Genomic DNA, 14,443 nt, shown 5'->3' on the forward strand with positions numbered 1-14,443 from the left:
CCCCTTGAGCGCACCCCATGGGGGTTCTCCATATCAGCGTAATGTTGTCTTTTATGTCCCTTCAAGGTTACAAGAGATTTCATGTTTCTATCTGCCTTGGTTTCACAGGAGACGGGCCTTAGTGTTATTCGTGGAACGCACTATATATACAGGGTGTTAATGAACTATACCTTGAGAGGTGATTCCTCACATCAAAATAAGAGAAAAGGCTCATATGGACCTATGGCGAAAAGTGCGTAGTTTCAGAGCTAGGGTTGACCAAAATCGCGAAAAAGCCAAATTTCAACATATCCTATTTCGAATTCCAGAGACTGGAATGATGGTCCTTATCAGCGTAAAAGAAGCCACGCATACTCAATCCAAAAATGCATATGTCGTCGATTTTCAATAAGTGCACAGAGTATTCCCTACAGGGTGTAATTCTCAGATATGCTCTCAATAGAGTTTTCAGATATACCCTGATTTCAAGGAGGGTCCAGTGTAGGCAGGAGGACATCCAGTCTGCCGTGTCGTGACAAAACGCTGTAACTTTGGCGGAGCAGTTTTGCGAAAATGAGCCGTAATGTTTTCATCCGAAAATGTGATCTGTATCGTGTAGAACCAGTGTAACTAGGCAATAATGGTCAACCAATCAATTTTCACCAAATTTAATCACACAACATGCATTTACGTAACATTACGTGTAACCACGTGTTTCCAAAGTCAAGATACAGTGCCTTTAGGCATCTGTGATGTGTATGAGGAACTGACTTAAACTATTGTGTTTAGCAAAACCGCTTTCTTTTAAGCCCGAAACGGAAACATGACATGAAATTTTAGGAAAGTATTGCTATTTCCACTGCCAGTTTCTCACATTAGATAGTGTATATTCAGAATGAAGAGGGGTGCACGTGCTCCGGTGCACCCCCTAAATCCGGCCCTGTACATATGCAAATGAAAGGTTAGATCATATGTAAACATTACATGTAGGAAGATGGATGAACATACACACTACCATAAAGATATAGCATGAGAAAAAAGACGAAAACTTTTTTGTCGTTTCAAACGTGTTTAACTGTCAATTGAAACAGTACACATTAGTACAAGACAGGAACACGTACCTGTGATATCTTAGAGTCCCTGCCATCTTGTGGATTCGTGGGTAGACTCTTGATGCCATGGAATGCACGTAGTTTGTAATGTACTATTGTATACAGTTGCAATTGACAGAAACACTTTTGGAACGACAATTTTTTTTTCCTTTTTTTTTCGTACTATATCTTTATGATGGTGTGTGTGTTCATCCATATCCCTACATGTAATATTTACATATAATCTAACCTTTCATATTTAGGAATTTTGTAATTCTTTATCATTTTTGAGAAAAAAATAGTTGCCATGGCTTTTGCAATAGCCCTCGTGTATATATATATATATATATATATATATATATATATATATATATATATATATATATATATATATATATATATATATATATATATATATATATATATAATTATTTAAAGAAAAAAGAAATTTTAAATGTTGGTTGTATCCAATATATTAAAGCATATACATACAAAATTAAACATACTAAATTATAAAATAATAATAAACAAAATGTTAGTGGAATAAAAGAATAAGAAAAAGTTAACTGCTACAGAAATTGACAAATCAAATTTCTTACTTGTATTGTATGTGCTATTACATCTCTAAAGGAAATCGGACTTCCTAGATTCCCTTTGTTAATAGAGTTTAACGTACTCGGCATTCAGAGATAATAGGACTTCGGTCCTCAAGAAGACATGTCTATCTTCCAGTGTAGGATAGATTAATTCAGTGCACGTATATTGCGATTTTTTTTTTTATTTCTTATGCAAAGAATAAAGAAGAGATAGAAAATGGCTCACATAAGCAAATGCTTGTGTGTCAGCCTGATTCTCGTGTTTTATTTATATGTTTTCTTACCATAACATATAAGGTTTATAATTCTTACTTTTAGTTAACAATAGTTTTTTAAATTCTTTTAACCATATAAAATTAACCTTTTATATACTTTGAAATTACTTTCCTCTGATTCGGAGGGAGAGTTCATTATAAATCTTCGGAGCTCTGTAATATCTTTGATATTGAGTTATTGATTTACTCGTTGCTTTAACTTCTAAATTCTTGTGTGTCACATTTCTGGTTATGTACATATGTTTTATTTCGTCCCATTTGTTTCTATTATTTTAATATATATTAATACCTTCTGCAAATATAAGTTTGAAAGTGGTAACACTGAAAATTGGTCATAGAGTCTATCTAGTCTACTGTCAAGTCCTTTTTTAAAACATATTATTACAATATTATTTTGCTGAACCATTAAAGGTTTTAAATGAGTAGGGTAAGCAACAGCCCAAAAATATACACTATATGTAAGTATACTATTTACAAAAGCATAATACACAGTACGTAATATTTTATGCTTACAATGCATCGTAATTGAATAAATTTATATAATAATTTTCTTAATATTGTGGCGATATGTGTAATGTCAGAAGACCATTTTAGCTTATCAATAAATATACCTATTTATTTTACTTTATTTTCATTAATAAGTGGACTACAATTATTTTTTTCAGTATTTTGACAATAATGCGATTTTAGTGACTTTTCTGGCTGTCATTTTAAGGTTAGGGAAAAACGTTATATACGTGGTTTCTCAGTATATAATACTAACTGATGATTATCAAGCCATTCTTTTACTTTCTTCATTTCTGTTTCAGTTTTCTTGAATACATCTGTCCATATTTTACCAGTAAATATAAATGAGATGTCATCAGCAAATGATTGTATATGCCCCCAATTTTTAAATTACACAAATCTTTATATAAATTAAAAATTGTATTGGACCTAATACAGTTCCTTGTGGGACTTCTTGTTTTACACATGAATAATTGCTTTGAAAATTATCTATTTGGACGGCCTGTTTTCTGACTTTCAAATAACTGCTAAACCAAGATAGCAATATACCCCTTATTCCACATCTTTCTAGTTTGTTTAAGAGAATTTTGTGTGATATTGAGTCGAATGCTTTATCTAGGTCTAAGAAAACTGTAATTACTTTTTCAGCTTTATCAACATTTGTACAAACAATCTCTGTTAAATTGTATACCACATCTGATATACTTTTACCTTTTTGAAATCCATATTGATTTGAAGAAAAGAATTTATTTTGTTCAAGAAAATTAACTAATCTTCTCTTTATACATTTTTCTAACAGTTTAGCACAGTTACTGAGGATTGATATAGGTCTGTAGTTATTAGGATCAGCCTTTGAGCCTTTATATATATATATATATATATATATATATATATATATATATATAGGTTTTATTACAGCAGTTTTAAAATCATCAGGAAATACACCTGTTTCAAAGCTTAGGTTAAAGATATACGGCAAATGTTTGAATATATTTGATTTCGTATGTTTCAATACACTTGCTGATAATCCATGTATACCAGATGTTGTTTTTGGTGATAATTTATTTATGAAGCGTTCAATTTCCTGTTCAGTGATTGGAGTAAAAAATATAGATTTTACTACTTTAGTTTTGGAATTAAAATTAAAATTTATTTTATCATCAATTTCTTTGTTAACTATTTTTTTGCCAACACTGGAAAAATGCTCATTAAAACTTTCAACATTGGATCACGTTCAAACGTTACTAGACCATTTTTAGTGTTTAGTTCATTAATTTCTACATATTTTTTGTCATTATTATCTATAAAATCTATTATTACCTTCCATGATTTACTAACATTGTTATTACATAATGTAATTTGTTCCCTATAGTAGTCATTTTTAATAAAGTGGATACTTTCAAATATTTAGGATCAATATTAACAGACGAAAATCATATTCACGAAGAAATTAAATGTCGACTAAAAGCAGGAAATTCGTGTTACTATTCGGTTCAAAATCTCTTGTCGTCGCGAATTCTGTCGAGGAATTTGAAGCTTAAAATATATAAAACGATAATCATGCCTGTTGTTCTGTATGGTTGTGAAACATGGTCGCTTACTCTGAGGGAAGAACATAGACTGAAAGTATTTGAGAACAGGATCCTGAGAAGAATATTCGGACCCAAGAGGAACGAGAATGGGGAATGGCGGAAACTTCATAACGAGGAACTACATAGTTTATACGGTTTACCCAACATTGTTAGGGTCGTCAAGTCTAGGAGGCTTAGGTGGGCAGGTCATGTAGCTAGAATGGAAGAAAGTAGAAACGCTTTCAGTCTCGACTGGTAGACCCATAGGAAAACGACCATTAGGAAGACCTAGGCGCAGATGGGAGGACAATATTAAGATGGATCTCGCAGAGATAGGAATACAAAGTAGAAACTGGATGCAATTAGCTAAGGATAGAAGTCAGTGGAGAGCTTTTGTGAACGCGGCACTGAACCTCCGGGTTCCATAGGCCATAGAGTTAGTTAGAGTTAGAGTTAGTTAATTGTGTAAGTTTATTTCTATACTTTCTGTAATATTCCTTAAATTCTAAATCGTTTCTTTTTTATTACTTAACGACTTAATCTATCTCTTTCTCTTATAGAGTTAACTAATCCTTTTGTTATCCATGGTTTTATTTTGCGATAATTATACTTACCTTTTTATTTTTATTGTTAATACGTGAATTACTTATACAAGTTTTCCTTATTTGGATGAAATTCGAAGTTGCAGTATTAACAGAATTACTCTGTATTACCAGATTCCAGCTACATTTTTTCAGTTCTTCATTTAATAAAGTATAATCTATAATTGCTGTTTAATATGATATTTTTTCCCTCTTTTGCATTGTAATGGGAACATTTATACTAGTGAGAAAGTGGTCAGTTATACTTGTTTGCAACATAGCTAATGTGACATTCAGTGGACTTTGGTACTTCAAAAATATATGATCTATACAAGTCTTACTATATTCTGTAACTCTAGTGTGTTTATTTATGCATGAAACACAACCATGACTTTGTAGTAACTTTAAATACGCATCTATATTTTCACAGTATTTGTCACTTAGTATATCTAGATTGACATCACCTAAAAGCAAAGAGCAAGTTGTTGAATTTTTATGCTCATCATTTAGTGATTGTAGAAATGCTTTATCATCACACCACCACTTGGAGTGCGATATATAGCTATTATATTTCTTAAGAAAGTAATCTTAAAGAGGAGAACTTTTTCGTTCGTTAATTGCGCAGCAAAATCCTATTTTGGTGTTTCACAGGTTTAACAGCTTGAAAATTTGCGTGTAAGGTGGGATGCATTCAGCCAAGCGTTTGTGATAGCACAGAAAGTACTGGAGTCGATCTAATGGAATTATACTAATCAGGTTTACAACTATTTTTGTCGCTGACTGTACAATCGTCCTTCTTTTCACCATGGGATCTCTGGTTGTCGACCACCCAAAATTTAAAATGTAAAATATAAAATGTTTTCCAAACATAATCATGTACGCAAATCATACGTCTTGCTTAGTTGCTTGTTTACTTGGTTAACATTGAATAAATACTTGTGTATTTTATGTAAGTAATTACAACTTGATTTATATTTAATACGGTCCTTCTATTAATATTAAAAAGCAAAGTATGTAAATTCTTTAAAGAAAATTATTTAGTATAGTGTTTCAGATTATGTCCTTTAGGTTCAAGTAGAAGGATGATTAATGGAAGTGAATGATTGTGAATTAAATTTTTGTGTTTCTTGAGTGGGAATCGAACCTAAGACCACGTGCATCAGAAGTACACGCGCTAGCCGCTAGATTAGCGAGGACAACTCAAAGCACGTTCATTTCCAGCAACATTGTTATGCCCATTTTGAAATAGAGGCATTCAACAAACGTAGCCTAGTGACGAATGTTAACTCTTAGGAATTACGTTACTCATATACTGAGAAGATTTACTGTTACAAATTGATTCTTCATACGTACATTTCATACACATTTGTTCTTCATACAAAATTTTGAGAACTAGAACATAAGCGTATGTTATTCCATTATATATTATATTACTAACCTTGTCAATTCCAAGTTCTGTAGCTTCTACTCGTTTCTGTAAGGCCACTATCTGCCACATTTCAGTGATGGGAGCAGAGGAAAATTGGTCCTTCGAAGACTTTCTCAGAAGTTCTTCGTTAGATGGAGGATTTGCTAGTAGAGACTCCAAATATTCTAACTGGAAGAGAAAAACAAAACGAGAATAATAAATTACTTGCGTTCCACATTCTGGAACTACTGCAGATTTACGATCTATGGGGAGTTAATATTGAAACCGGAAATGGTAGAACCGGTTGGAAGACAAATTGATTTCTACGCTTATAGTTAAACTAATAAGAATTAGAAATTAAGAGGCCTCATCCCGGCGAAATTAAAATACCGCTAATTTTACAGTAATTATGTGATATCTTCAAATAGATAAAAGATAATTGAAATGTGGAACAAGAGCACCCTACACAATATCATTTTGCGTGAGGTAACGTTATCACAAATCACCTAGTGGCTTTTTGTTTTCGGCCGTTTAGAAACGCGAAAATAAATGCCGATTTTCAAAATGGCTCGAAATCGAAAGCAGATAAGTGAGTTCTGATAACGGTATCTCATGTAAAATGATATTGTGTAGGGCGCTCTTGTTCCACATTTCGATTATATTTTATCTATTTAAAGATATCACATAATTACTGTAAAATTAGCGGTATTTTAATTTCGCCGGGATGAGTCCTCTTAACTTTCTGGACATCGGCATCTAAGGTCATTTAGCCAGTAACGTATATGAGGGATGTCATCCCTCGGTGAACACACTAACCGATAAAAGGGAAGGAAGAAAGAATGGGGAAAGGAAGGAAGCGCCTTAGGATCATTATGTTAGGTATCATCCCGGCATTTACCTGGTGAGAATAAAGGAAACCCAGGAAAACCTCATTCAAAATAGCTGGCCCGAAAAAGCTGTTACACTTTTTAGACCATGTGAAACTAATAAGTATTAGCAGTTTTCTCCTCTCGTCGATTACTCATAAACAGTCTTCTCCTGTTATATGTTTCAAGATTCATTTTGTGACCTCCCGTTGTTTCTGATATATGGCAGAAATCGATACGGTAATTATTCTGTTAATTTCAACTAGAGTTAGAAAATGATTGGGCTGACTTGTCATTTTGACTCATCTACTGATTAATTCGAGCTAAATATACGTATGGTTTCGGATTGGCACTATTTTCCGCTCCTTCCACTGGATTTATATGACATGAAATGAAATCCTTGAGTTTTACGTCCCAGGTTTATGCCGGTTAGGCTAAAGGAGACGGTGATGATGAGTAATGAATGAAATGGTGGAATGAAGAAAGTGGGAGGAAACGGGAGAATCCCAAGGAAACCCACGCACACGGTGTTTGTCCACCACAAAGTTCACTTGGCGGGGGCTGGGATCGAACCCGGGACCCCAAGCACCAGAGGTGAACGCTCTACTACTGAGCCACCGCGGCCCTCCACTGGATTTATGTCAGTCAACCTTAGTAAACGATATTCTACTGACTTCGTTGGAATTATCCGTACCAGGCGAGACTCATCAGGTGGAAGACAAATTAGCAAGCAATCGATTAGGTCTTTCTCATCGTCATACCCAGCTACACTACTCCTGTATTGTAACGATCCATAGATTGTCATGCAAAATCCATACACTGAGAAAAATCCGTTATCCGAATAGCGGCATACTGTACAAATATACGGAATCCTTATATTTATTACGGAAATCAGTACGGAACATACGTTATTCATATGCTACATCGTACTGCCCTTTTCCGCTTATAGTTATATCATGTCGTTTCAGGATGTATGACATCTAACAGTTATCCGTATATTAAATACGTATACTTATGTCACATACGTCAGGTATATGTTATATACGTCTATCTGTATGTGAGATCCTGACCACCTATATACAATTCTTTCATTCATACGGAAAGTACGTTTATTCGAAACACATACAGAAAATACGTACGAAACGTACTTTTTTCAGTTATACAATTGCGGTACCTTAAGTCCAAAAAACATAGGATTTACACATCTAACCTACGTTTTTACCTACGCCACATACATTTTTCTGTTTTCATTGCAGCATGCAAATATTTCACTTAGTCATTTTGCGGAGGTATAGTTGTCGTTTTAGTGTATGTTCTAATAACGGAGACACGTACTGTGCTTCAACGTCTCTCTTAAAATGTTCAAAACTGTATATTCTTGATTACACTTCTATCTCAACAGCTGGCTGCGAGCGTTTGGTATTGTGGTATCAAAACATGTTTATCTCGATTTGAAAAATTTAATATTTTGGCGTAACGATCAAACTCTTCAAGAAATATTCTCACTGTACCGGACTGAATTGACCGAACTGAATTGAATAGGAAAATTGCGGACGTCCTTAGGTTTTAAGGTGATTTCACCACTTCGTACGTCATCACTGCTTGTCATCAAGACCGATCGACAGTGAGATGCTGTTCGTGTCTTGGTCATTGAATAACGTATCATTCGAATTAATAACCGGTCGAGTATGCACTCGCATTCCAAAATCATAAATGATCACCTTCAGTAGTAAATCTATAGTTGGATATATAACAAAAGAGTATTTGTAGAGTTGCTGCCTACTGTGGTAATCCTTCAAGTCATAGTGGTAACATTTGTGTTTAGTCTATGAACATTATTGTTCAGAATGTTACGAGGTTACAATCGTAAAGTTTCGTCATTGTCGGTTAATCTCGCATATCATGATTTATCCACTTCCAGTTTTAATCGATCATATTTCCCATTTAAATACTTGGTTTTACCCTTAACAGTTAATTTCCTAAATTTTTAATTTCATTCCAGCTGTATTGGCTTTCAAAACTCTTACTTCTTCCTTGCTCGCTCTAATTTAGTACAATCTCCTTCAAACTAGTTATCTCAGTATCTAGATTTTATACATCATTCCGGATAACATCAATATATTCTATGTGTACTGTCTCTCCTTTCAAACCTTTATTCCATTCTTCCTTCATTGCTTTAAAATCATCTTTAATTTCCTTCTGAATATCCAGCACATCATCACTCAATGTGTTATGGTCCCGTTGTGTATATAAGAACATTTCTATTTGGCACGATTTATTCAAAATTATATTTAAAGTCGGTTCATGTGATTGAAGTTGTTGGTATATTGTAATTAGTTCTATTTATACAGTCTTTCGGCATTCGCATCCACTAAATTTTTATTCCTTACTCTTTCATCAGTAGGATACCGTTCTGAATTAATTCCGTTTACAATTCCGACATTTTCGGATTACATGGCATTTCTAGGTGGGATAAGACCCGAAACATTTTTTGAATGTATCGCGAACAAATTTATTTGACATCCATGTTGCTTGGCATGCCAAACCCCGAATCAGGAAAGTTCATAGTCAAAATGGAGCTACCGTTCCCATTTACTACACATACCATAATTAACTAACATAAAGATTACAACATATATGATACACTGTATTGTCTATTTCGTTTGCACTCAAAAGTATGTCTTAACACCATTATTTTGTCAGAATGCAGGGGAATCCGTAATGACATTGGTTAACTGATTTTAAATTTGATTTTCAACATCGCTTTAAGGCGACACATCTTTGTTGCTGCTTCTTTTCACTACGACTGTTCTTCTGTGACCCGACACTCATCCTGTCACGGTCGCCAACATTTGTACTACTAATCCTCTTAATGAAAAGGCTGAAGGAAATGACTAAAGAGAAACTTCCGTCCTCGGTGTACAAAAGTTTCGTATAGATTTAGTACAAGATGGCAAATCTATGGGTAATGATGAGGGTGGATCTCACTAACAGTGAGTTCAAGAAAAATTCATATATAACGAGAAATTACTGAATATCGCTTTAAACAAATTATTTCTAAATTAAGATAAAATGACTCTGATCACACAAATAAGTTGACACATTCATCTAACATAATAAATACGAGGGTTGGGGCAAAAGTCATGGCAACTATTTTTTTCTTGAAGATACCAGTCTGGTTAAAAAATGTAACATATACAGACGAAAGGACAAGGTGTTAACTACATATGTGGACAATGAATAGCACTGAAATATCGTAAGACATAATTTTTTACGGTAGTATACAGGGCAATATAGCCTTCACGGTGCAAAAGAATGACAACACAGTACGCATACAGTTTGACATGATAAACCTGAGCCTAAAGACCCTCAAAGTAGTCCCCTGCTACTTGCACCACACGCTGCCAACGATATGGGAGGCGCTGAATACCATCCGCCTCAGCATTTGCCTCAGCATTTGCCGCATCATGTGTGAATCGGGTCACTGTTTGTGCACAGCATTAGTAATGTTCTCGCGTGTTGCAAACCGCCTACCACGTAGTGGTTCCTTAATCTTTCAAATGAGATCAAAGTCACAAGGTGAAATGTCGAGACAGTACGGTGGGTGATCCAATTCTTCCCATCCCCAACGTCGCAGCAGCTGCCCTACATACTCTGCTTTATGTGGTTTTGCATTGTTGTGCAGGATTATAGTAGTAGTCCCCGACGTATGGCCGAATGACTCATCCTCACTCTCTTTCATGACCGGGGTGAAAGGTCAATGACCTGGCCCGGGGTCAATGACCTAGAGGTACCTAGGACCACCCCCTCTAAATTTTGGCAGGGGTACCTTGGCCCACCCCCTAAATTTTGGCAGGGGTACATAGGACCACCCCCCTTAAATTTTGGAAATTGCCAAATCTAAAAATTGGGTGTGGTAGCCTAGGACCATAGTATGTACCTCTATCAATATTGGGTGTCTATGTCGTTCCCTTTCATGGGTAAAAAATTGCCAAAAATTGAAATTTCGGGGGTTTTTGACCTAATTTATCCCCTTTGATGAGGTGTTATTACCCTATATAGTTATATGGGCGTATACAGGGGTCCATTACCTTTCATAAGACATGGGTATATTAATGCACCCATTGAGAAATTTGGGAGGGGTACCTTGGCCCACCCCTTAAATTTTGGAAATTGCCCAATTTAAACATTGGGTATTATAGTACAGGACCCTAATATGTATTAGGTTAAATTTGGATGGTCCACCTCATTCCCTTTTAGGGGTACAAAATTGCCAAAATATAAACGTAAGCAATACGTTATACCACGTGTTTGGTTTTTGGTCGATTTTATCCCCTTTGATGAGGTGTTATTATCCTATATAGTTATATGGTCATGTATAGGGGTCCATTACCTTTCATAAGATATGGGTATATTTGTGCACTCCTTTAAAAATTTGGGAGGGGTACTTTGGCCCACCCCTTAAATTTTGGAAATTGCCCAATTTAAACATTTGGTATTATAGTACCGGATCCTAACATGTATTATGATAAATTTGGGTGGTCCACCTCGTTCCCTTCTAGGGGTACAAAATTGTCAAAATATAAACGTAAGCAATACGTTATACCATGTGTTTGGTTTTTGGTCGATTTTATCCCCTTTGATGAGGTGTTATTATCCTATATAGTTATATGGGCGTATACAGGGGTCCATTACCTTTCATAAGACATGGGTATATTAATGCACCCCTTGAAAAATTTGGGAGGGGTACCTTGGCCCACCCCTTAAATTTTGGAAATTGCCCAATTTAAACATTTGGTATTATAGTACTGGACCCTAACATGTATTAGGTTAAATTTGGGTGGTCCACCTCGTTCCCTTCTAGGGGTACAAAATTGTCAAAATATAAACGTAAGCATTACGTTATACCACGTGTTTGGTTTTTGGTCGATTTTATCCCCTTTGATGAGGTGTTATTATCCTATATAGTTATATGGGCGTATACAGGGGTCCATTACCTTTCATAAGATATGGGTATATTCGTGCACTCCTTTAAAAATTTGGGAGGGGTACTTTGGCCCACCCCTTAAATTTTGGAAATTGCCCAATTTAAACATTTGGTATTATAGTACCGGATCCTAACATGTATTATGATAAATTTGGATGGTCCACCTCGTTGCCTTCTAGGGGTACAAAATTGTCAAAATATAAACGTAAGCATTACGTTGTACCACGTGTTTGGTCTTTTGGCCCAATTTATCCTCTTGGATGAGGGGCTATTACCTTATATGGTTATATGGTTATGTATAGGGGTCTATTCCCTATCATAAGACATAGGTACATTTGTGCACTCCTTTAAAAATTTGGGAGGGGTACTTTGGCCCACCCCTTAAATTTTAGAAATTGCTCATTTTATATATTTGGTATTATAGTACTGGACCCTAACATGTATTATGATAAATTTGGGTGGTCCACCTCGTTCCCTTTTAGCGGTACAAATTGCCAAAAATATAAACGTAAGCAATACGTTGTACCACGTGTTTGGTATTTTGGCCCAATTTATTTCCTTGGATGAAGTCCTATTACCTTATATGGTTATGTATAGGGGTCTATTCCCTATCATAAGACAAAGGCACATTTGTGCACCCCTTTAAAAATTTGGGAGGGGTACTTTGGCCCACCCCTTATCTTATGATAGGAAATGAACCTATATACATGACCATATAACCATATAAGGTAATAGAACCTCCTCAAGCATTTGGTATCATAGTACAGGTCTCCAATATGTACCACTATAAATTTGGATGGTCCACATCGTTCCCTTTTCATAGGTAAAGAACTACCAAAAATCAAATTTCGGAGGTTATTGACACCTATTTAGCACGTTATATGGTTTATTACCTTTATATGTTTATGTTCCCTTTTAAATTTGGGAATTATCAAATAACAAAATTCGGTAAACGTTTTCTAAGCCCCATTGTAGATGTTGATGTTCCTCTTATGGCCAAATATTTAAAATTTAAATGTTATTGACCGGCTTTATTATTGAATAAGTACAGGATTTATTACTTTTTCATAAGACACAGGTGTATTTGTGTACCAATCTTAAATTTTGGAAGGGGTACATTTCTTATTGTCATATCAATAATTGGTAATTGTTCTTTGGGTAAATCATTAGGATCACGTGATCGGTTATTGACCTATGATGGGATTAGGAGTCCAGGACATTGGTACATTGAAACTTTGTAGGATAATTTGATAATGTGTCATTGGTTTTGATTATTCCCGCCAAATATAAACGTAAGCAAGACGTTGTACCACGTGATTGTCCTTGATGAGGTAGTGTACAGGGATTCATTTCCTTTGTTGTGGTACTTCTTAAGTTTGAGTACACACTTAAACAGTTGGTTCTACTCAGGTAAACAATTGACGGACATTATTGACCTTATTGAACATATTAACTCTAAGACTTAGGTATATCAAGAGAAGTATTCTTTCAATTTGGGAATGGTGATAAACAGAATTTTAACATAAGGTGCGAAATTTGAAACAATACATTGAACTTTAGTCACAGCTCATAGTCTAAGATCATTGGTGGTGATTGATTTGAAATCTGATAGCTAACCTTATTGAATCTTATGACTCATAGACGAAAGGCAATACATGCTACAACAGTTTGAAATTTAATCATAAGGTGATGTAATCTGACACTAGCAAAGTTATTGTTAATGCAATTTGATTGGATGATCACTATCTTTCCTGCAATCTGATTGGTTGATCACTATCTTTCGTGCAATCTGATTGGTTGATGATTTTCAAATCTTTGCTGTATTCAGTTTTAAGTTTTGTTTAACATTTAAAAATCTTGGTTTCGTTCAACATTTTGCACTCACTGAAACCGTTTATTTGTTAATCGAATAGTTAAAAACCGGATAAAGTTTGACGGTTAACCGTGAAACGTAAAATTTTTTTAGTTTGAAATTTTTTTGTTTGAAACTTTTTGTTTCGAAATTTTGTTTGAAATTTTTTTGGACAACTTTTGTTTCAAAATTTTTTTGTTTAAAAATTTTTCGTTTCAAAATTTTGTTTAAAATTTTTGTTTGAAATTTTTCGTTTCCAAATTTTTTTGTTTGAAATTTTTTTTGTTTCAAAATTTTGTTTGAATTTTTTTTCGTTTCAAAATTTTGTTTGAATTTTTTCGTTTGAAATTTTTTGTTTGAATTTTTTTCGTTTCAAAATTTTGTTTCAAAGATTTTTGTTTGAAATGTTTGTTTCAAAATTTTGGTTTGACATTTTTAAAAGTTTGTGCACTCATTGGTAAAGAACCGAAACTGTTTAGAAGTAAAACCTCTGGCAACATTGTGGTGCACGTCAGAGCATGATAATGCAACGTCATCAGTTTTGCATCATATATAAGTATCGTTCGAGTTAGTATTCATGATAACATCATCATGGCTACTTGTCTGCAGTTTCTAAACACACGTGATGTGATGAAATCATTTACCAAGATTACTGATTTACAACAGAATGTACCTTATAGAATCTTAGCTAGCCAAATGATCCCTACAAAGTTTGGATTAAGAATCGTAG

The 14,443-nt window shown here is 34.5% G+C and overlaps 1 protein-coding gene across 2 annotated transcripts in view; it reads right to left on the reverse strand.

The window, feature by feature from the left end:
- LOC145664990 (uncharacterized) overlaps positions 1–14,443 on the reverse strand; it is a 111,569-nt gene that overhangs the window by 55,308 nt on the left and 41,818 nt on the right. For both annotated transcript variants that reach the window (XM_081732167.1, XM_081732166.1), the window contains exon 5: positions 6,039–6,197. In XM_081732167.1, coding sequence (XP_081588293.1) covers positions 6,039–6,197 — 159 coding nt within the window. The remainder of the gene's footprint in view (positions 1–6,038; positions 6,198–14,443) is intronic.

The sequence above is a fragment of the Thermobia domestica genome, chromosome 11 (genome assembly GCF_964235325.1).
Source record: "Thermobia domestica chromosome 11, izTheDome1.hap1.1, whole genome shotgun sequence".
In the NCBI taxonomy this organism is placed as follows: Eukaryota; Metazoa; Arthropoda; class Insecta; order Zygentoma; family Lepismatidae; genus Thermobia; species Thermobia domestica.